This window comes from Mastigoproctus giganteus, chromosome 7 (genome assembly GCF_048544385.1).
Source record: "Mastigoproctus giganteus isolate SK-2022 chromosome 7, ASM4854438v1, whole genome shotgun sequence".
Taxonomy (NCBI): Eukaryota; Metazoa; Arthropoda; class Arachnida; order Uropygi; family Thelyphonidae; genus Mastigoproctus; species Mastigoproctus giganteus.
This window is the reverse complement of record NC_143581.1, coordinates 168721127-168744389: the sequence shown is the minus strand read 5'-3', so window position 1 is coordinate 168744389 and position 23263 is coordinate 168721127. Positions and strand designations below refer to the sequence as shown.

Genomic DNA, 23263 nt, shown 5'->3' with positions numbered 1-23263 from the left:
ATGACTGTCAATAGAAACACTGACTCCCGATTAATATGGAAGAAAATCACGCAGCTTTCCTGCAAGTTTCCAATCATCCTTTCCCCAATTCTTTCTTTGAATGGGCAAGAACTCTCCTCTCCTCTGGATATAGCAAATGCCTTGGACAAAACTTTCTCCCGAGTCTCAGCTTCATCAAATTGCTCCCAGGAATTCCATAAAATTAAGACCACCACTGAACAATGATCCATCAACTTTTGAACCTCTCTGTTCTTTTCATATATTACCAGCTTCTTCAAAATTCTGAACTTCTACAAGCCATTAGAACAACTTGTAATATTGCTGCTGTGCCAGTTGGAATATATTATGTCGTGTTACAGCATCTTGATTTACAACTACTGTTGGAGTTTTATATGCAAATCTTTTAGAAAAACATCTCTTTTCTATTTTCTATTTCCTTCTATTTTTATTCCACTACTACCTAAATCAATGGGGAAAGAATCTCCTTTTGACACTCAGTGTGAAACAACTCCATGCAAGTCATATTCAGAAATATTTTGATTTCTTGTGAATATGTAACAATGGCACCAAATCAAATTCAGCCATCGGAGTGGCAGCAGCAATATTCCCCTGTGATATAATTTCGGCTTCCCTTTCACAGTTCTGACCCTTTTGAAACCTACAAAAAGATCCCATAGTCCTTATAGTTACAGACCAATCTTCCTCTCCAGTTGCCTCAGTAAAATCCTTGAAAAAATGATTCACAGTTGACTCGTTCAGATCATTAAAATGCAACATCTCATGAGTAATAGTCGGCATGTTTTTTGCCAAAAGAGATCTTCCTTAGATCTCAGAAACAAGGCTGAGTCTACAATTTCCAATGCTTTTATGAAAAACAAACACCTTTTTATGGTTTCCTTAGATTTATGCAGGGATAATTCTGAAGTTTTTTCAGACAGGCTCCCAGGGTAGGTCATGGGGTCTTGTCAATGATATACAGGAATTTTGCGAGCAGGGATAAGGAAGCGATTATCCCCTTGTATAAGGCAATGGTCAGGCCACACCTTGAGTACTGTGTACAGGTCTTGAAGCCTCAATTTAGGAAGGATGTAGAGTTGCTTGAACGAGTACAGAGAAGAGCAACAAGACTGGTGAAGGGAACAAAGGGGTGCTCTTATGAAGAAAGGCTTATGTTCTGCAAATTGCAGCTTCTGGAGACTAGGCACCTGCGAGGCGATCTGATTGAGGTGTATAAGGCCTTGAATGGATTGAGCAGGCTCAATGCTGATGGGATTCTTCCTCTTGCTCAGATTACAAACCTGAGGAGGCATAGATTCAAACTGAGGAAAGACAGTTGTAGAATAGACGTGTGGAAATTTACCTTTAGCCAGCAGGTAGTTGATTGCTGAAAGAAACTTCCATCTGTTGTTGTGGAAGTGGATAGCTTAAATAAATTCAAGACAGAACTAGACAAACATTTGGAATGAATGGCTCAGTGAAATGGGAAGGGATTTTTTTTTTTTTTTTGGCTGATGCTGTATAAGCTTGCTTTCTTGAATCATATGCCTCTGCTTATGCAAATATAGAGAACACATTTGATACTACCTGGCATTACGGTATCCACAGTGACTTTCAAGCTCTTGGTCTATGAGACAACTTGCCTATGTTCATTAGGAACTTTCTCCAAAGTTATTATTTTCAAGTTCGATATCAGAACACTCTTTCTATGACATTTTTGCAGGAAAGAGTACTGCAAAGGTATGTACTGAGTACAATTTTTGTCTTTTTGCTGTTAGAATTGATTCTATTACAACAAGAACTTCCAAATGCTGTTGAGGCTTACCTTTATGCTGATGATCTCTATTTCTTATTCTCCAAACATGAGATCTGTTGAACAGTAATTTCAGATATCCCTGAATAAAGTACATTAGTGAGCAGTGCTCAATGGCTGTCATCTCTCACAACAGGAAACTTGTGATCTGGTTTGGCAATCAATGTCAAACTTTAACATTCTGATTGGTAACAACATCAGATTCTTAGGATTAATCCTTGACAGCAAATTAAACTTCTTTGAGTGCCTTAAGGTTGTGCTTACTACTGGTTCCAAAAACCTTAATTGGCCTGTCTTGGGTAGCAGATAATACCTCTTTTCTGCTCTTATGTAGAGCATTGATTAGATCTCGTTTGGATTATAGTGCTCCAACCTATGATTCTGACAAAGGAGTGTACTACGCTGGCTTAATCTTATACAGCACAATGCATTGCAGATTGCACTTGGTGCTTCCAGGATGTCTCTAACTCATAGTTTATATATCGAAGAACATGATCTTCCATTGTACCTCTGACAAAATACACTGCTACTTAAGTATGCAGCCAAAATATAAAGTTGTCTACATCCTGTTGAGCCAAACTTCTTCAATCCACGCTGCAAAATCTCTATGCAAATAAACCTAGAAAAATAAGACCAGCGGGCCTATGCCTTCTTAAACTAACAGAGTTAGAATGTTCCTATTCGCAATAGGCAATGAATTACTCTCAAGCACCAGACTCTCCTCCTCCTCCTCAACTGCCCGTGATACCTTCGTCAGTGGGGAAAGAATCTCCTATCAACACTCAGTGTGAAACACTCCATGCAAACCATATTCAGTAGTATGTTGATTTCTTACTAATATATATTGGTGGCTTTAAATCGCATTCAACCATTGGAACAGCAGCAGTAGTTCCCTGTGATATCATGTTAGCTTCCCTTCCATCTGAGTATAGCAGCTTCTCAGCAGAACTACATGCAATAAAATTAGCTTTAGAAAATCTGAATATCAACCTATCTTTAAAATGTATAGTATACACTGACTCTGAGATCAATTACAGCAATGCAAAATTCAAATCAGGAGCCTGCTATTACAAATTGAAGAACATCATCAATCAGTGACCTTTTGTTGGATCCCAGCAAAGCTGCTAAAAGTCTGTCAACTTTAGATTTAACCTCCTTCCTTATTCTAGCCTCTGACTATAATCATCATTCGAGCAGCATGCCTTGCACATGGGAAGAGCTATGACACATCCAAACCAATAATAAACTTTTTCAATTGAAACAGGACCCAAAGCTTTGGTACTCTATCATTAAGACAACGTGATGAGAAGTGGTACTTGCATGGGCAAGAATAGGACATACATATCTGACTCACTTCCATCTACTCATAGGCGATGATCCTTTTCAGTGTCCACACTGATTTAGCACATTTAACAGTCAAACATATTCTGATTGATTGTCCTCACTATCGACAGGACAGCCGAGAATAGAACATCAGTCCTTCTTTGTTGACTAATTTTTGTGTACTGATGACACTGCAGCATATTATTGGTGACAAGGCAAACATCAACAAATTTTTCTGTTTTACAGATTTCTGTAATAAAAACAGTGATTACACTTCTTAGTTATTTTATAGCATATTACCATGAATAGGTGTACTATAACCCCTGCAGGCGCCTCCGTAGCCAGGTGGGAAGGAGCAGCAGTGCGTAGCACACGCTTCTTGATTAGATCGGGGTTCGAGCCCATCACCACCAAATACAGAGGATGCGGAAAGGTCAGGGAATGACCACCGCATATCCCGGAGCAATATGGCCTTAGTTGCTAATGCTCCTAAAAACCAAACAAACAACAACATAACTCCTGCAGCTTATTCTCCACTAAACATCCATAATGCACACATATATGTTGCTTCCCCTAGAGTAGTGGCCATTTTGAGAGAATATGGTGTTTTGTGTTATTGCCTTTGTGCTGTGAAAACAATTAATCTTTCAAGGACAACTAGGGGTTTATTGACTTAATGGGAAATTGAAAACAAGTAAACTGAAAGTTTAAACAAACACTTCATCAGCACTTGTCCATTGCTATGCCATTCTTCATGCAAAACCCAAAATTGATGCAAAAATGGTGCCAGGGCACCTGACACGTTCTCACATTTAATTTCTATAAACCATAAGAAAATCTCTTGATAAACTATTGCAGTAAAAGCTTGACTCTTTATGAAGGTAGAAAAAATTTCGTATTCTTCATCATTGATTAATGGTTAATGCAGGAATGTTATTTTCGAGATGTACCTCTGAGGTGCCTTCTGCTACCTCTGGATTAATATGAATACACTAATCGTGCTTGTAGTAGTAGTGGCAAATGATGCAAGAAAGCAAGCTTATATAGCATCAGTCAAAAAAAAAACAAAAAAACTACACACTTCACCCATCCATACTCTCTAAGAATTTGTCTAGTTCTTTCTTGAATTGATTCAAACTATCCACTTCCACAACAACAGGTGGAAGCCTGTTCCAACAATCAACCACCCGCTGACTGAAGGCAAACTTCTGTACGTCTATCCTACAACCATCCTTCCTCAACTTAAATTTGTGCCCCCTCGTGTAGTTTCAACACGAGGAACAATGCCATTCACATTCAGTTTACTCAATCCACTCAAGGCCTTAAAACACCTCAATCAGATCACCTCATGGGTGTCTAGTCGCCAGATGCTGCAATTTACAGAACTGAAGCCTTTCTAGGTAAGAGGACCCTTTTGTTCCCTTTACTATCTAGTTGCCCTTCTCTGCACCCGTTCCAGCAGATCTACATCCTTCCTAAAGTGAGGCCTACAAGACCTGTACAATACTCAAGATGCAGGCTAACCATGGCCTAATACAAAGGGATAATCACCTCTTTATCCCTGCTAGCAAAGTTTCTGTATATCATTGGCAAAACCCCATCTGACTTACAATTACCCCACACAGTTACTACACAATTACTCACTACCCTGAGTGTAGTACCACACAGTTGATAAGATACTCTGAGATTACTGCTATCCATATGCATTTGTCAGTGTTAAACTTCAACTGCCATTTCTCAGCCCACTGACCCAATTTTCTCAGATCTTGATGCAGTAGCTCACCTTGATTACTGTCATTAACTGCCTTGCTAACCTTTGTATCAACTGAAAACTTTGACATTAAGTCTAATATACATTCATCATTATTATTAATAAGTGTTGAAAATAACGGTGAGCCCAGTCCAGAACCCTGGGGTACTTCACGGATAACATTAGTCCACGAAGAGCTGTGCCCATTGATAACAACTCTTTCTTCTTCCCTTTAGCCATAGCAGTACCTTGCCCTTAATGCCATATTGCTTCAGTTTATTCAGCAGTTTTTATGTGCACCAGTATCAAAAGCCTTCCTGAAATCCTATTATATGATATCAAAATTATTTTTCGCAGCAGTTCTTTGGTCACACTGCATCATAGTAACGTATTAGATTGATTAGACAAGAAAGCCCCTTAACCAATCCATGCTGTGACTGCAGTATAATTGCATTCCTGTCCTGCATTGCCCTTTTTAACCAATGACTCCATTATTTTCCCTGAACAGATAACAAGTCTGTAATTACTCATTTCACCTTTTGATCCCCCTTTATCAATTGGGGATTCATTCACACATCTCCAGTCCATAGCGACTTCCCCTGAATCTAATGATGCCCTCATAATTATAGTTAAAGGCTTGCTCACCTTCTTTGCTGCCTCCCTTAATATGATTGGATAGATCCCGTCCACCCCAGATGCCTTTTTTATATTCAGCTTTAACAATTTCTCTTTCGCTTTCCTTTTGACAGTTAACCCAATGACATCGAGTGGCCCTATATGATTCTATCTCTTCCTTCTGCTGTTAATATAGGACAGAAGTTTTTGCTGCTTTTCTTTAGATTCTTTGTCAGAGATTGTATTAGTTTATATGATGGTAATTATATATTTTAATATATATAATTATATATATTATATATATATATATATATATATATATAATTATAATTACAGTCTGTCCTCGTATAGCACGATAGTTGTGTTCCTAGAAACCCTCGTGCAATATAAACAACAGGCCCTATGGGAAAAGTGGGGTTAGGTGCCGATCACCCAAGATTGAACACATTTGGAATCAAAACATTACCAAACACAATAAATAATCGGGTAATTTTAATCGTTATAAAATACACAAGTATTTTATAACGATTAAAATACGTAATAAAAAATAATATTATATATTTTTTATTATAATATAATAAATAATAAAAAATATTTATTTTTTATTTAAATAATAAAAATTTATTAATAAAATAGTAAAAAAATTATTATATTAAATAAAATAGTCGTAATAAAATACTTACGTATTTTATTACGACTGTTACGTAATAAAATATTGCTAATGATTTTTCTTCTATCGTAAGCAAACTTGTTTTTTGTTTGATTTTCTATCCAAACAGATGACAGCCGTTCCATCTCTTCCAATTCTTTGTGTCTTAATCTAATGGATTTTAATTACACTTTGAGTTGTTCCCGCTATTAAAGTTGTTTTTATTTTCTCTGCATTCTTTCTAATTCTTGGCGTTGCGTCATTTCGGCCTGTAGCACGTGTAATATCACATGGTCTTTCATTTTGCTCAAAGCGTTTCACAATTTCATATTTTTTCTCTATCGACAGAGGCGGACTGGCCATAAGCCTTACTCGGGAAATCCCGGTGGGCCGGAGGCCGGTGTGATTTTGGCCATAAACTGTAGTATGAGGCCACTACAAATTTTCCCGGGTAAGAATTTTTGACTCAGTCCGCCTCTGTTTATCGATATTGCGTTTTTTTTTCTCTCTCTGAATCTGCAGTGTCTTCACCAGGACGCTTCCTTTTCACACCTTTTAAGTATTTTACTCATTTTTAGGGAATAAAGCGCAATTACAAAACGAGGAGGCACGCTTAATACACATAAACAAAGCTGCGCCCGTGTAGCAACTGAATAAACAACACCGTAAAGGCCGAGATACACTATTAACACTTCACATTTTACTAAAGCACATTTCTGGGGATTACTACCATAAAACAATAAAAACAATTTCCAGTTGCGTTTCTGCTAGTGGAATCTGTTATAAACTGGTAGTAAACTAGATCTAATTGCATTTGCGGTTATACCGATAGCTGGAATTGTGTTGGTTTTTACGTTATTATGGTGAAATATGTTTCCCCTTCACTGATATAAAAAACATAAATACATTTTCAGAATCTTCTCTTCATTCCTATCGTGTTGCATTCGGTTGGGGTGATTCTGCGTTCGACTGCCATTTCTTGTAAACACAAAGGCGAATCGTGCATAAGCGAATTCGGTTCGTGTTATTTAAGATATCGTTTCCCTATTTATAAATCGTGTATGATCGAATTCGTGTAATGTAAACACGTGTTATACGAGGACCGACTGTATATATATTTATCCAATAATAAAATAAAATATTTTTTATACAGGGTGTTTCAGTTAAACGTTTCAGAACTTCTAAGAGGGGTAGGGTACATCCTGACAACTCGAAATCATATAGCAATGTGGCGTCGGAAATGCTTTCCTGAAGCGGTGTTGTACACAGAAGCCATAAAAAGAAAAGAGACCGTAAGTGAGAAATCGTTTTAATAATACATGAAAAGAAGCAAAAGGTACATGGATTAAAGTAAGTGTTCGAAGTTTCTTCAACCTCGTATTGCTTTCGCACAGTGGTACCTTGGAAAATGTGCTACAAATCCCCTTTTTCCTGCTGAAGTGTTGTTTTCCGATGAGGCATCCTTCACAAGGGAAGGAATTTTCAACACGCATAACGACCATATCTGGGCGGTCGAGAACCCGCATGCAATACGACGTCGTGCAGCACAGATTCGATTTTCGGTCAATGTATGGGCCGGTATTATGGGAGATCACCTCATCGGACCTTACCTGTTACCATGTCGTCTAACCGGACCTATCTACTTGATCTTTCTGCAGCAAGTATTGCCACAACTTTTCAGAGATGAACAGATTTCTGCATCGACGCAACAGACAATGTGGTTCCAACACGATGGAGCCCCTGCCCATTATAGCGGAGATGTTCGTAACTACCTGGATGTCACATTTGGTCAACAGTGGATCGGACGTGGTGGTCCCGTGCGTTGGCCTGCTCGGTCACCCGACCTATCATGTCTTGATTTTTATTTCTGGGGTCATATGAAATCACTAGTTTATGACACCCCTGTTGACAATGCTGAGGAGCTGGTTGCAAGAATCGCAGTAGCTGCCGAAGAAATTCGAAATTCGCCTGGAGTATTCCAGAATGTTCGGATGTCCATGCGTCGGAGATGTGAGGCGTGCATTGTAGCCTGTGGAAGAAACTTCGAACACTTACTTTAATCCATGTACCTTTTGCTTCTTTTCATGTATTATTAAAACGATTTCTCACTTACGGTCTCTTTTCTTTATGGTGCTTCTGTGTACAACACCGCTTCAGGAAAGCATTTCCGACCCCACATTGCTATATGATTTTGAGTTGTCAGGATGTACCCTACCCCTCTTAGAAGTTCTGAAACGTTTAACTGAAACACCCTGTATTATTGTTAAACAAAGCTTTAGTTAAATTTACGATATATGTACCAAACAAAAAATGTTCAGGTTTTGACAGGTTTTTGGTAGACCTCAATATTACAAACCTTGTTATTACAAAACCCAAAAATTTAGTTTCCCTGAACTTTGTAATAAAAAGATTCTACTGTATTCTCTTATCTAAAAATTCAATTGTTGTGGAAGATGAACATAAGAGCATTATACTTTTTTTTTTTTTTTTTGTTTTGAAAGAAATAAGATAGTACTGAATTTTAGAAAGATTGAAGGTAAGTGTCTTCTTCCTGCTGGAGAATTATCTCTAGATTGGAATTTAACTGTTGGATATTCGAAAAGTCATACCTGTATGTGTGGAACTGGATTTGTGAATTGGAAAGGGTAGTATAACAGACTGTCATTAGTAAAATTGAAGTATAGTTCCAGCTAATGGAAGAAGATCATTAATATACTGGAGTAAAAGAGTGAGTGAAAGAACAGAGTGGTTGAAAAGTTAGAAGAAAGAGTCAACTACCATCACATTTATGAGTCCAAGAAAGGAATTTGCCACACAGTTTAAAAATTGAAAAGCAGGCCATGAGATCTAAGCTTGCTTAGATGGTCTTTAGCCAGAAATGATTGTAAGCCTTAGAAATATGTAGAGCAGCTGCTTGGGTTTCTTTACACCTTTCTATAAAATTTTTTTAAATGCCTTAAATGCCAAAAATTTTGAAAAACAAGAAACCTTTTCGTTTGTGATGGGAAGTAGTGCACCAATAATAAAATAATAAAAAAGAAATATCCATTTGTACTCTGGACAGAAGAGTTTACAATTTCATTATAACTTTCACTGCTGCTGACATAGCAGCACAGTAGCTAACAATGGGCTGTGCCCTTTTTGTGGCAGTGTACAGGTTCGGTCTTGGGATGTATGAATTTGTGTCTGCATACATTACCTTAAGACTGCAGCCATTTCAACACCAGTGCTGGTGTTATTCAGAAAATCATTTTGCTCTTTTGAATATTTTCACAAAAGTGTAAGCCAGGCAATTTGCATTCTTTCTGTTTTTGGTTAATGTTCAAGAGCACCATAGAGACCACACCCTACAATTGCCAAACATATTGTAAATGTGCACAAATGTTCTGATATGTTCAGTTTGTAGCCTGTACTACGAAATATCACTTTCTGGTTTTAGGAAAAGAAATTAGCAAGTCTCTCTTCTTTAGAATAAATCTGTATTTGTTTTATCATACGTTTCATTGTATGATGATACTCTATGGCCACATATCCAAATCGGTTTCCACAAATCATGCATGGGACCTCAAATGAGAATTTTCGAAAACACCAGTTTTAATGACAGACAAATATTAGAGATGCAGGTTGTTTTGTTGTTTTGATTGTTGTTTTGGTTTTTAGGAGCATTAGCAACTAAAGCCATATTGCTCCGGGGATATGCAGTGGTCATTCCATGACCTTTTCGCATCCTCCATATTTGGTGGTGATGGGCTCGAACCCCGGTCTAATCAAGGAGCGTGTGCTACTCACTGCCGCTCCTGCCCACCTGGCTACGGATGCGCCTTAGAGATGCAGAATGTACAATGAAAGTTTTTTTTCATTACAATAACAGATAATGTTAACAGAAACAAAGGTATGCTTATAGATAGGTCAGCCGGGCTGGCCGGTTGGGTAAAATGCCTGCCTGGCAAGCCAAAGGTCGTGGGTTCGAATCCCGCCTCTGGCTTGGATCAGAGAAAAATGCAAAAACTTTGGGAGGTGCAATATGGCCACAGAAGCCGATGTGCCAACAACTAACAACAACAAAAAAAAAAAAAAAAAAAATGCTTATGGATAGAAATTATGTTCATATTTTTAAAAGCAGAGTTAGTCTAGTTTAAATAGAGTAAAAAAAACAGAAATTCGAACACAGAAATTAATAATGACACCTGTAATCCCTTCTACTATTAACTCCCATAAAAAATGAGAATAACAACCTCAATCTTCCTGATCAGTTAAGGGGATTCCAGAATGAGTCATAGTAACCTAGAACCAAACTACCCAGTCAGTCAGCATTTAAATAGGAAACTGGATCTAACTACCAGATTGAGAGTACAAGCATAGATACTTAGATCTTCCAAGGCAGTGGAAAACCATTGTTCAATATCAGTGAGTTTGTAAGTGAACACAGAGGCAACAATGAGCTAAATGAAAATCTTTTCAATTTGATACTTTAACAGATTATTTTACCATTTGAATAGTAACTTAATCCTTAAAAAATTAAGGTAATCTTATATGAATATTTAAATTTACATAAATACTTTTGCTGCCTTTACTGGTGAAGTGGAAGAGGACGATACCACAAAATGCATACATACATATGTTTCTTAGGAAATAAATACAGATTTATTTTAACTCAGGAAGAAATGCTAATTTCTTTACTTAAACTTAAGATTATACCTTCACAACATGCCACTCGAGGGTCATATTAGTTACTCTCTTATTTTTATGGACTGCTTCATCAGTTCATCATGCTCATTTTAGTTGTCGATATGTCTGCTACTGCATTTGGCATTAATGATTAGTTGATGTCCCGCAGTATGCCATAATTATTTTTTATTTATGTGCTAATGTGATATTGATGTTTTACCATAAACTTCAACAATTTAGCAATTAATTTCTGATGCACTTGTGTATCATACAAATTGAATAACCCCACAAGTTCCTCATGGGCCAGTCTCATCATTTTAAGTTTTCATTGTGGATTACATGTACTCTCTCTCATTCCATCTCTCTCTCTCGAAAACTTTGAAGTTATGTCTCAGTTAAAAACATCAGTTTTAAAATGGAACATGTAAGTATTAATTTGAGACTTTTGCAAAATATGGTCATAAGTTTGTCAACTCTCATGATTGTCAAAAAAATATATATTATGTGCAGATTAAACTTTGGTAGAGCGTTAACAAAAAACACTGTATTTTAGTTTTTATTTTGGTATTAGCATAACACTGCATTTTGGTTTTTTTCTTTGTACCTCATACTTGAATGGCGGTAACCTGTTTCCAGCTTTAGTAATGTAATGTATACATTAATAATGCTGTAAAACAGGTTACCATTACTGTAATTTTAATATAGCTCCAGAAATTTATAGCCACTTTCTTTTAATATGTAGCATACTAAATTCTGATTAAATTTGCTTCAGCCAAGAACAGTGTTGTCATTTTTCCTTCAACCTTTGTACTTAAGAGCAGTTACATTTTTTTTCAGAGGGCTGCAGCCAACCCTTGGCTGCAGCTCTCTTAAATAAACATTAGCTGAACTGTTAGTTGAAAAATTTTATGTGATATGAATTTAATATCAAAAAGGATTCTCCAATTATTAATTTTTTTTCTGTAGGTACCAGAACTTGGTATACTCTGGACAAAATGTGGAGATTCATCTCCATTGGTCAGTACATTATGCAGTCAAGCAATTGCATCTCTTTTCTTTGATGGTCATGCTGATGGTACTTATATTATAAATGGTCTCCTAGCTGCCTTGCCATCTGTCAGGTATGTTTTCTCTTCCTCCCTTATTCATTAACCATTCATAGATTTTTTTATAAGTGATTTACTTTCAAAATTTAAAAGTTTACTGAGTTAGTCCTTGTTTTTTTATTTTTTTGTCTTAACATCACTTTGAAAGTGAAAGCTAAAATTACACAAAAGAGATAAATAAACACTAAAAGTGCACAGTATGTCATTTTCTACACTTTTTTTATTATAATGTATACCAAGAGAAAAATATTATTATCACAAATATGTATATGACAAAAGGAATTGCATTCTTTATAAATTACCTTAACGTTGGAGTGCTTATTAAATGAGTTCGTGTTAATAACTTATTTAGTTTTCATCCACTTTGCAACCCATTTCTAAAGGTTTAACTGAATAGTACATATAACTTTTAGTGCTACAGTTGAATCTCGTTAATACAAAGTTGAAGGTATCTAAATTTTCATGTTTTGTAATAACGAGGTTTGTAGTAATGAGATCCCCCAAAAGTGTCAATTTTACAGTTTTTTTTTTTTTTTTTGGTATATCTAAGAATAATAATAAATATCAAAAATAAATGAAAAAATAAATTAATTTAAATTAATAAAATAAAATAATAAAGCAAAAGCCTTGTCTAACAATACAGTAATAGGAATAACACATTTTTTAAATATGTTATTTGTAAGATAAACTAAGAGAAAAGCAATTAATGGAAATGAAAATATTGTACAGTATATATACAATATTTTAGTATCACAGTAAAAAGAATTACAATCTTAATATAAAAGGGACATACAAACCATTAACTTTTTCATAAATTAATCTAAGTTAAAGAAAGAATCCGATTGGTTTGTCCTTTTTGAAATTTAACTACAGCACAGATATTATCAAATGCAATAGTTATTTCTTTATCAACGTTACTGCAGGCCAACACGTTCTCTATTATGCTCAGTGCATTTTTGGCATCTTTTTTAGATGGCAGTGTGTATGTGCTTCTAGGCGCCTCCGTAGCCAGGTGGGAAGGAGCAGCAGTGCGTAGCACACGCTTCTTGATTAGACCGGGGTTCGAGCCCGTCACCACCAAATACGGAGGATGCGGAAAGGTCAGGGAATGACCACTGCATATCCCGGAGCAATATGACTTGAGTTGCTAATGCTCCTAAAAAAAAAAACCAAATCCAGTATGTGCTTCTTCACTTTCGCTGTTGCTGGTAAAAATAATATCACCATTTTCCTTGGTACTCAGCAGCTCTTCTGGTGTTGGCATTGTTGTGGTAGCAACTTCTTCATCTACTTTCACAAACTCTTCAGATTTTCCGACAAAATCCATATGCTCCTTCAAATTCCTCCATTCCTCAATGTTGCTACCACATTCGTGTGCTGGACCATGTTTTTTGATGATATTCTCTCCAAAGTCACTCTTTACAAAGCAGTTTTTTATTACACTTGATGCAATACCATCCGAAGCAATAACAAGATTATGGATAGCATCCAAGACATTCCAATTTGACTGCTAATTGTACCCTCCTATGTTGTAGATCAAGGACCTTATCAGGCAGACTCTATATGCTCCCTTGAGATTATAAATAATTCCTTGATCCAGTGGCTGCATAAAACTGGTGGTACTGGGAGGTAAAAACAACGGCCATATATTTGTCAACTTACGTGTGTCTTGGCAGAATGTGCTGTACAATGATCTGGAATCATCAAAATGTTCCTTTTTTTATAAGTTATTCTGTCCACTTTTGATAACCAAGACTGAAAAATTTTGACCATAAGCCAAGCACTTCTGCTGGCCTCATAAACACAGGGAAGTTGATTAACTTCTTTAAAACATCTTACTTGGAAAACTTACCAACCACAAGTGGGCTTAGTTTTAGTTTTATGCCATCTGAATTGCAGCATAACAGACTAGTGAGTCTTTGGTCTTAATTTTCTACCATGAGAAGACTCTCCTTGAACAACAAATGTTTTGTTTGGCAACAAATTTTAAAATAAACCTGTCTTGTCAAGATTAAAATTATCCTTTGCCTCACGTTTTTCAAGAATGGACTGTACAGAACACAACCAATGTGTAGCTTTTTCTATGTTGACTAATCCAGACTCGCTGCAAACATTTCGCAAAACCAAGTTATTCCTGGTTTTAAATCTTTGGAGCTAGCCACTGCTGCATTTGAAGTCGCTAATTCCATGTTGCTGAGCCAGAGAATTTGTCTTTTCTTGCAAAATTGGACCTAATATTGGCAAATTAAATGCATGCATTTGTTGGTACCACTTGAAAAGTTTTGTTTCAAGATCCTTGTGTTTTGCCCCACGAACTAGTTTCTTGTTTTTTTATCGCTGCTCCAGTGTCATGCCCTTCTTCAAGTTTTTTTTTTTTTTTTTTCAGTTTTTCAGTATTGTAGATAAAGTAATTAAAGGGATGTTGTATTCTTTTGCATTGTCCATTTTACTTCGATTCATCATATAAGCCTCTTGTATAATTTTAAGTGTAATTTCTAGGCTTAATTCTGTCCTATTACATTTTGTTGCCATAACACTACTAGATGAGATTTAATATAAACAAACTTTAAATTAATTTAAAGACAAATTCTAAAAGAAACATCAGCTTAGATAAAATGGCATACAAAAAATAGATTGCTGTATACCATAGCAAAAGACTGAACTGCCATAACAATTGCAACTGACCTTAATCCTGTGGAGAGCAAGGGAGGGTATATAAACAACTTAGAAAAACTGTTTTTATTATTTTGTTAATTTAACAGCTCGTCCTTCACAATGATGTTTTGCAGAATGCACTTAACTGGTTTTGTTTACACAAAAGTAAATTGTAATAAGTCAGTGCCATCCTTCGGGAAGCAGGAACTGGGTGGCCAGAGGCAATACAAGGGCAATAATCGGACAGCTGTGCCCAAGATTTGTGTTAAACATACAAAATTACAATATTTATTTCTCACAGGGCGAAAACGAACTTTTTAATACATATTAATCCAATTTTATGATAAATAAATATATTTACATAGAAAAGCCTATCCCTTCGCAGGGGAATGGTATGTGCTTCATATAAACAAAGTATTTTGTATAAACTGAGTTTATATTAATGAGATTTTACTGTAATAATGTTTTTTCTATATTGTTATTTGAAAAGTTGGTATTTTACAGCGAAATCCAACTTCAAGTCTGTTATAACTGTACTGTTTTTTTCTTTTCTCTGGTTTTTGATTGATGATTAGTTGTTTTGCCATAGAACACAGTCTACTGATTGTGGTGTACCAGTACTTTTGCTTAGTTGTGGTCTAATGTTATTTCAGCAACACTTGTAAAATATTGGTATGTGATAGAAGTATTAATAATGGCCATTTGGTGGAAGGAAGCCCAAGGCTTATGTTGCAGCAGCCAAAAAAAAAAAAAAAAAAAAAAATAGAGTAAAATTATAATAATAAAAAAATAAAATAAATAATTAATAAAAGAAAAGGAAATAGACAACCTATGCATTTCCCTGGCTCATTAGGTAACTATCCAGCTGACCTTTGAATTTCCTTAAACTGTCAGCCTTAACCACCCATGCAGGTAAGTTATTCCAGTAATTTTTAATTTGCTGGCTAAAATAAAACTTGCTGCAATCCAGTCTAAACATTCCTTCCCCTTTAACATGGATTTATGGACATAATTCTAGAATCATAACTGTGAAAATTTCGTCCTCATTCATTTTATTTTGACTCTCAGAGCCTTAAACACCTCAACCAAATCTCCTCTAAGGTGTCTAGTTTCTAAGCTGTGCATTGCAACCCACATATTCAAAGTGTTTACTCATATCATCATTCTTCTCTTTCTTGGTGATTTCCTTCTACTTTTGTCTCTCTCTCTCTCTCTCTCTCTCTCTCTCTCTCTCTCTCTCTCTCTCTCTCTCTCTCTCTCTCTCTCTCTCAGGGTAACTCGGGAATTTTTTTTTTTTGGCTGTTGCAGCATAAGCCTCAGGCTTCCTTGCACCATATAGCTAATAATAATAATATAGATGCTCTTTTGCCAATCTCACCAGGTGAGTTATCTCTCTGGACCCTTTCAAGAAGCCAAGATGCTCAATGTCTTTTTTTTTTTTTTTAGGTGCAGTCTCTGCACTTGAACACAGTATTCCAATTGTGGTGTAACAATAGCATTATATAATGGAATTATAACATCCTTATCCCTATATGGGATAAGGATGTTATCCCATCCTTATCCCTATATGGGAGGGCGCTGACTCTATTTAAAAGTTACAGCTGACAGTTACAGGCTCCGCAAAAACGATAAGTGTTTGCCTTTTATTTACATGATTGTTGTTTTATATTGTACTTAATACGTAGTCATATAGTTATAGTTACGCTGGTTATTTTTTATTTTAATTTAGATAAAGAGTTTTTGTGGATTTTACTTACGATAGGTAAAACCGTTATTTTTGTTCGATTTTTGTAGCCATTGTTTTTGTATATAGGGAATTCAAAGTTTTTGTAGGGAATGTCTTTGGGGATGGGGGATGTCTTTGTGTGTGCGCGATGTAAGGAGTGTACGGAAATCAGGCGACAACTCAGCGTTGTTATGGGCCTATATGAGAGTTTGAAGGACAGGGTGGATGCCCTCGAAGGAAATAAATTGAGGGGCCCATCAGGCTCTCAGCTGCCCACATCAACGCCAGAGCTTGCACTTGGTCATCACGCAACACAGCGGCAACCCCCAAGGCAGAATGCGCTGGTCCCACAGAAACTATTAGTTGTTGGTGACTCTATTGTCAGGGAAACGGGGAACATGCTATGTAAAAAGGATAGGTGGAACAGGACCAGGGTATGTCTGCCAGGGGCAAAGGTTGATGACGTTGTAGAGCGGATATCATCTTTCAAGGGCACAAAAGGTGATATAGTTGTACATGTTGGCACTAATGATATTAAGAGTAGCAGACCGGCAGAATTACTCAACAAGTACAGGTCACTGTTGAAAAAAAGCCGAGAATTAGGATTGAATTTGAAAGTGTCTGCAATTCTGCCCAGACACGATAGGAGGGAGTATATGATGAGAGCCTTGTCGATCAATTCGGCCCTGGAAAGATTGTGCAAGGCTCAAGGGGTAGAATTTTTTTCAGCCTGGACTGTACTTGTTAACAGGAGAGATTGCTTCTACAGGGATGGGATACACTTAAATAGAAAGGGTGCAAGAATATTTGCTGATGCTATCGAGGCAGTGTTAGGTGGGTCGGAAAACTGCTAGCTTGGGGGGATACAAAGACTAATAGTTTAACAGTAACCGCAGGCAGAGGTGAAGGTGATTCTTGCACAACTTCTATTAGAATAAGAAGAGACTTGGAGCGAGGGGTGTTGGGGGTTTCAGGGACGGATGGCAGTCATCCTGGAATAGTTGGGTATATGGGATGTGTTAGGGTAACACGGAATAGGCATAGGAGCATGTATGCTTGCATGTATACCAATGCTAGAAGTATAGCAAATAAATTTGATGAATTTGAAGTGTTGGTCAAGACATCAAAGGCGGATATTGTTGGGATAGCAGAGACGTGGTGTCACAAAGATATAAGGAATGCAGAACTGGAATTTGGGGAGTACAATGTGTACAGAAAGGATAGACAGGACAGAAAGGGAGGAGGTGTTATGCTGTTAATTAAGAAAAACATAAAATCAAAAGAAGTGCATCCAGTTGATATAGATGGACAGTGCACTGTTGAGTCAGTTTGGTGTGACATAAGCACTGCAAAAGCAAAAATAAGAGTAGGAGTGTGTTATAGGCCTAATGACTCGAATGAGTACAATGAACAATTGTACAGAGAAATAGAGTGGGCCAGTAAATCAGAATGTCTTATAATGGGGGATTTTAACTTCCCAGATATTGACTGGAACTTGTGGGTTGGTCACTCACACACTAGTCAGACTTTTGTGGATTTATTGGATGATTGTTTTCTGCAGCAGCATGTTCGAGAGGCAACCAGAGAAAGTAATACTCTTGATCTGGTTATCAGCAGTGATCATTCGTGTATTAAGAATTTGCAGATAAAGGAACCACTAGGTGGCAGTGATCACAGTGTGCTGAAGTGGGATTTACTCAAAGAGGTAACTACCGTCAGGGGTAAAGGAAAGGGTTTTTGCTTCCGTAAAGGGGAGTACAGTGGTCTCAGACAGTTTTTAAATTCTGTACAGTGGGATCGACTGACGATGTTACAAACAGTAAATTCTAAGTGGGAAGCATTCAAGGAATTAATCGTGGAAGCTACTAGACTTTTCATACCGATGAAGAAATATTGTTCAAGGTTTAGGCCTAAATGGTTATCAAATGAACTAATGAGACTCGTGACAGAGAAGAAAAATGCATGGGATGCATATAAATTATCAGGCGACGCAGAAGCCTGTAGCAGATATAAGCTAGTCTGTAATCAGGTCACAAAGGAGGTTCGGCAGGCAAAGGCGGATTACGAGAAATCTTTGGCAAAAGATGCTAAGAAAAACAGCAAGGATTTCTTTACTTATATAAACTCTAAAAGGAAGGGGCTGAATATGATTGGTCCACTTGACATCGATGGTTCGACTGTTGATGATCCTGCTCAGATAGCAAACAAACTGAATGAGTATTTTGCATCTACATTCACACGTGAGGAATCATTACAGTTTGAAAATGGAAGAAGGTTATCAAATTGTAGCAGTGTGCTTAATGATTTTGTAATAACTGAGAGCAAAGTGGAGGAGAAATTGTTGAAGTTAAACATAAGAAAGGCACCTGGGGCGGATGGGATCTATCCAGTTATATTAAAGGAGGCGGCAAAGCAACTAAGCAAACCCTTAGCCATAATTATGAGAGCATCCTTGGATTCAGGGGAGGTTCCCACGGACTGGAGATGTGCAAATGTATCCCCAATTCACAAAGGAGGTTCGAAGGGTGACACGAATAATTACAGACCAATTAGTTTAACTTCTGTTCCGGGTAAAATAATGGAGTCACTGGTTAAAGATGCATTGCAGGATCATCTAGACAAGACTGCAGCAATAATTCAGACACAGCATGGGTTTGTTAAGGGAAAGTCTTGTCTGACAAATTTGATTGGTTATTATGATGTGGTCACAAAGGAACTGGATGCAAAAAATAATTTTGATATCATATACTTGGATTTCAGGAAAGCTTTTGACACTGTTGCGCATGGAAGACTACTGTACAAATTGGAGCAGAATGGTATTAAGGGTAAGTTGCTACAATGGATAAAAGGATGGTTAAGTGGGAGAAGACAGAGGGTGGTATTCAATGGGTGCTGCTCTTCGTGGACTAATGTTATTAGTGGAGTCCCACAGGGTTCGGTGTTGGGTCCACTGTTGTTTTGTATATTTATCAATGATATTGATGAAGGTATATCAGGCTTAATGTCGAAGTTTGCAGATGACACGAAGGTTGGCAGGGTTGTTAATGACAGTAATGGCAGTGTGCTACTGCAACAGGATCTAGATAATTTGGGCAGATGGGCTAAGAAGTGGCAACTGAAGTTTAACCTTGACAAATGCAAAGTACTGCATATGGGTAGAAGTAACCCCAGAGAAACGTACCAACTGTGTGGTACTACACTTAAGGTGGTAGAAAATGAAAAAGACCTGGGAGTAATTGTGCAGTCAGATATGAAGTTTTCTGAGCAATGTAGACAGGCTGCTAGGGCAGGTCATGGGGTTTTGTCAATGATATATAGGAATTTTGCTAGCAGGGAAAAGGAGGTGATTGTCCCTCTGTATAAGGCAATGGTCAGGCCACGCCTTGAGTACTGCGTACAGGTCTGGAGGCCTCATTTTAGGAAGGATGTAGATTTGCTTGAGCGTGTACAGAGAAGAGCAACACGATTGGTGAGGGGAATGAAGGGATCCTCTTACCAAGAGAGGCTTAAGTTCTGCAAATTGCAGTGGCTGGAGACTAGGCACCTGCGCGGTGATCTGATTGAGGTCTATAAGGCCTTGAATGGGTTGAGCACGCTGAATTCTGATGGGATCCTCCCACTTGTTCAGAATACGAACCTACGGGGACATAAGTTCAAATTAAGAAAGGATAGATGTAGAATAGATGTGCGGAAATTTGCCTTTAGCCAGCGGGTGGTTAATTGCTGGAACAAACTTCCATCTGTTGTTGTGGAAGTTGATAGGTTAAATAAATTTAAGGAGGAACTGGACAGGCAATTGGAGGGTATGGTGTGATTTTTTTTTTTTTTTTTTGGCTGATGCTGCATAAGCTCCTGCTTTCTTGCATCAAGTGCCACTACTACTACTACTACTACTACTATTAGAAAATGTTCAATTAATCATCGCTGGGACACCATGGGCCATCCTTGTAACTTGTTTGCAATGCTCGGAGAACTTCATGTCTGACTGTATTGACAGATTGCATAAGCTGGATTCTGATGTTGACTTTATACGAAAAGCCAACTTCTAGTAATTAACATGACCGTTATTATCATCAATGATTTATTACATAGAATATGACACAATGGATAACTTCTGGCAGGGTGCTACAGACACATTGGTATGAACACATGGCACATCTTTCAATTTTCATTTGTTCTGCCTTTGAAGTTTTTATCTATTTCCAAGTTTCTGGACCTTGATGTTGCAATCAAATGCTGACTACTCACTTTTTCTTTCCCCAAGGGATATGTTACTCTCTTCCATCTTAAATGTCTTAAAAATACCAATTGCCATATAAATCTTTAAAATAATTGCTATAATAACTTATGCTTTGAAATGAGAAAAAAAATGCATGAACAATTGAAAGATAATATATTTGTGTGTAACCACTGATCCTTTGAAATAATTATAAAATCCCATTCACATTACTCACACGCACGCACACACACTGGAACCATTGCATCGACAAAAACTGTATGCCACAAGCAAGTGCTTTATATACTGTGAGGCTTTTGGAAAATGCCACATACCGTGATGTCATGGTATGGAACATTGACCTACCATGTTTACAAAATTACATATCAATGCGAAAGCATTTGCTAATTTCTTACTGTTAAGAAGAATTGGCATAGTGTCAGCACAATACACAAAAATATTTGGGCTTTTATTCTAATAATACGCAACAAATCATATGAACTGTATTACCGTAATACTTTTAGATACTTATAAAAGTTGGTTACATCCTTTCATAATGATGTAATATTCCTGTTGTTATTGTATAACACTTGTTAATTATTTCTTATTATTATTATTGTAGAAGAAACATTCCAGAAGGTCATTCTGTGTATTTTTGTAAATTGATATTTATTAAAAGTTTTCCAGATTCCAATTTCTAAAATTTGTTGAAGTAGTTTGATATGAATTATTCATATTGTTTCTTCTGCCATTGGATCATAAAATTTTACTGAAATGTGGTTAATGTCTGTGCACAGTTTGAACTAAATAACACACGATCACACTACTCTGTTTAAAACTAACATATAAGAATATTAAAACAATGCTGTATATGGGTTGGAAAAAATACCTTCATTTTGTACATAGCAATGAGAAAACTAAGCTTGCTACAATTTGCATTGATCTTATATTATGAAGTAGGTCATCATAAGTTGTCTTTCAGTTGCACTTCAAATAAAAAGTACTGCTTCCTTAAAGAGAAGTATGTTGCTGTTTATTTGAAATGGGTGCCGTTAGCATTAGTAGAGGCATATGATGCAAGAAAGCAAGTTTATGTAGCGTCAGCAAAAAAAAAAAACCATTTCACACATCCATTCCCTCCAAACGTTTGTTCAGTTCCTCCTTGAATTTATTTAAACTATCAACTTCCACAATGACAGATGGAAGTTTGTTCCAGCAGTTAACTACCCTGGCTAAAGTCAAATTTACGCACATCTATTCAACAACTGTCTTCCCTCAATTCGAATTTCTGCACTCAGATTTGTAATCTGAGCAAGCAGAAGAATCTCATCAGAATTCAGTGTGCTCAACCCATTCAAAGCCTTATATACCTCAATCAGATCACCTTGCAGGTGCCTAGTCTCCAGCCTCTGCAATTTGCAGAACTTAAGCCTTTCATGGTAAGAGGACCTCTTCATTCCCCTCACCAATCTTGTTGCCCTTCTCTGTACATGCTTAAGCAACTCTACATCCTTCCTAAAATGAGGCCTCCAGACCTGTACACAGTACTCAAGGCATGGCCTGACCTTTTCCTTATACAAAGGGATAGTCACCTCTTTTTCCCTACTTGCAAAATTCCTGTATGTCATTGACAATACCCCATGACCTGCTCTGGCAGCCTATCTGCATTGCTCAGAAAACTTCATTTTCCCTTTCCCTTAAATTATCTAGATTATTCTGCAATGCATCTTTAACCAGTGACTCTATTATTTTACTCAGCTGGCTGTTTTATTGCTTATTGAATACTTACTGCTACAATTGGAAGATATTAACAGCCAGAATATTCAAATATTATACTGAATGGGAAAATATTAACAGCCAGAAAACTAAAATTTGGCAACAAAAATAAAATTATGCATATAATATAATGCAATATAATATAATAATACATATAATAAATTATATAATGCATGGAAGCCACAAGCTGTTGGCTGCATTGGCTGGGGAAAAATAGAAACGAGTAGATAAGAAAATACAAATTATTTGCTACCCTCCTCATGTAGATAACTATCCAGTTGACCTTTGAATTTATTCAAACTGTCAGCCTCAATTATCTGCGAGTGCAACCTGTTCCAGCAACCAACAACTTACTGGCTAAAAGAAAACTTGCTACAATCTAAACCTCTTCAGTTGTAATTTGAATTTATGCCCTAGAGTTCTGTAATTCACTATAACAGTAAAAATTCCACCTTCATTCATTTTACTAATCCCTCTCAGAGCCTTATAAACCTCAGTCAGGTCACTTCTGATGTGCCTGGCTGTCAAGTTCTGTAGCTCACATAATCTGAGCCTTTCCTCATATGGTTGCCCTTTTGCCGATTTCACATTGCATGTTGCCCGTCTTTGGAATCTTACAAGAAGCTCAGTGTCTTTTGTCCAGTGAGGTCTCCATACTTGAACACAGTATTCCAAATGTGGTCTTATAATTGCCTTATACAGTGGGACTATGCCTTCCTCTACAGATAATGTTCGAAAAATCGATAGGACAATATGGGCTTTCCCAGCTGCCTGTTATGCTGCTCAGAAAACTTTATATCTGTCTGTATTATAACTCCCAAATCCCTTTCTTCCTCTACTGATTTTAATTCAACCTCCCGAAGTGTATAATTTATTTTGGGGTTAATCTTCTCCAAGTGTAAGACATTACATTTTGCTTCATTAAAACATAAATGCCAATTTTCTGACCATCCTTGCAGCTTGTTCAAG

At 37.0% G+C, this 23263-nt stretch overlaps 1 protein-coding gene across 1 annotated transcript in view; it reads left to right on the top strand.

Annotated features, from left to right (window-relative positions):
- Positions 1-23263, top strand: part of LOC150083320 (focadhesin-like) — a 181298-nt gene that overhangs the window by 17291 nt on the left and 140744 nt on the right. The window contains exon 3 of the mRNA XM_090378475.1: positions 11782-11936. Coding sequence (XP_090234601.1) covers positions 11782-11936 — 155 coding nt within the window. The remainder of the gene's footprint in view (positions 1-11781; positions 11937-23263) is intronic.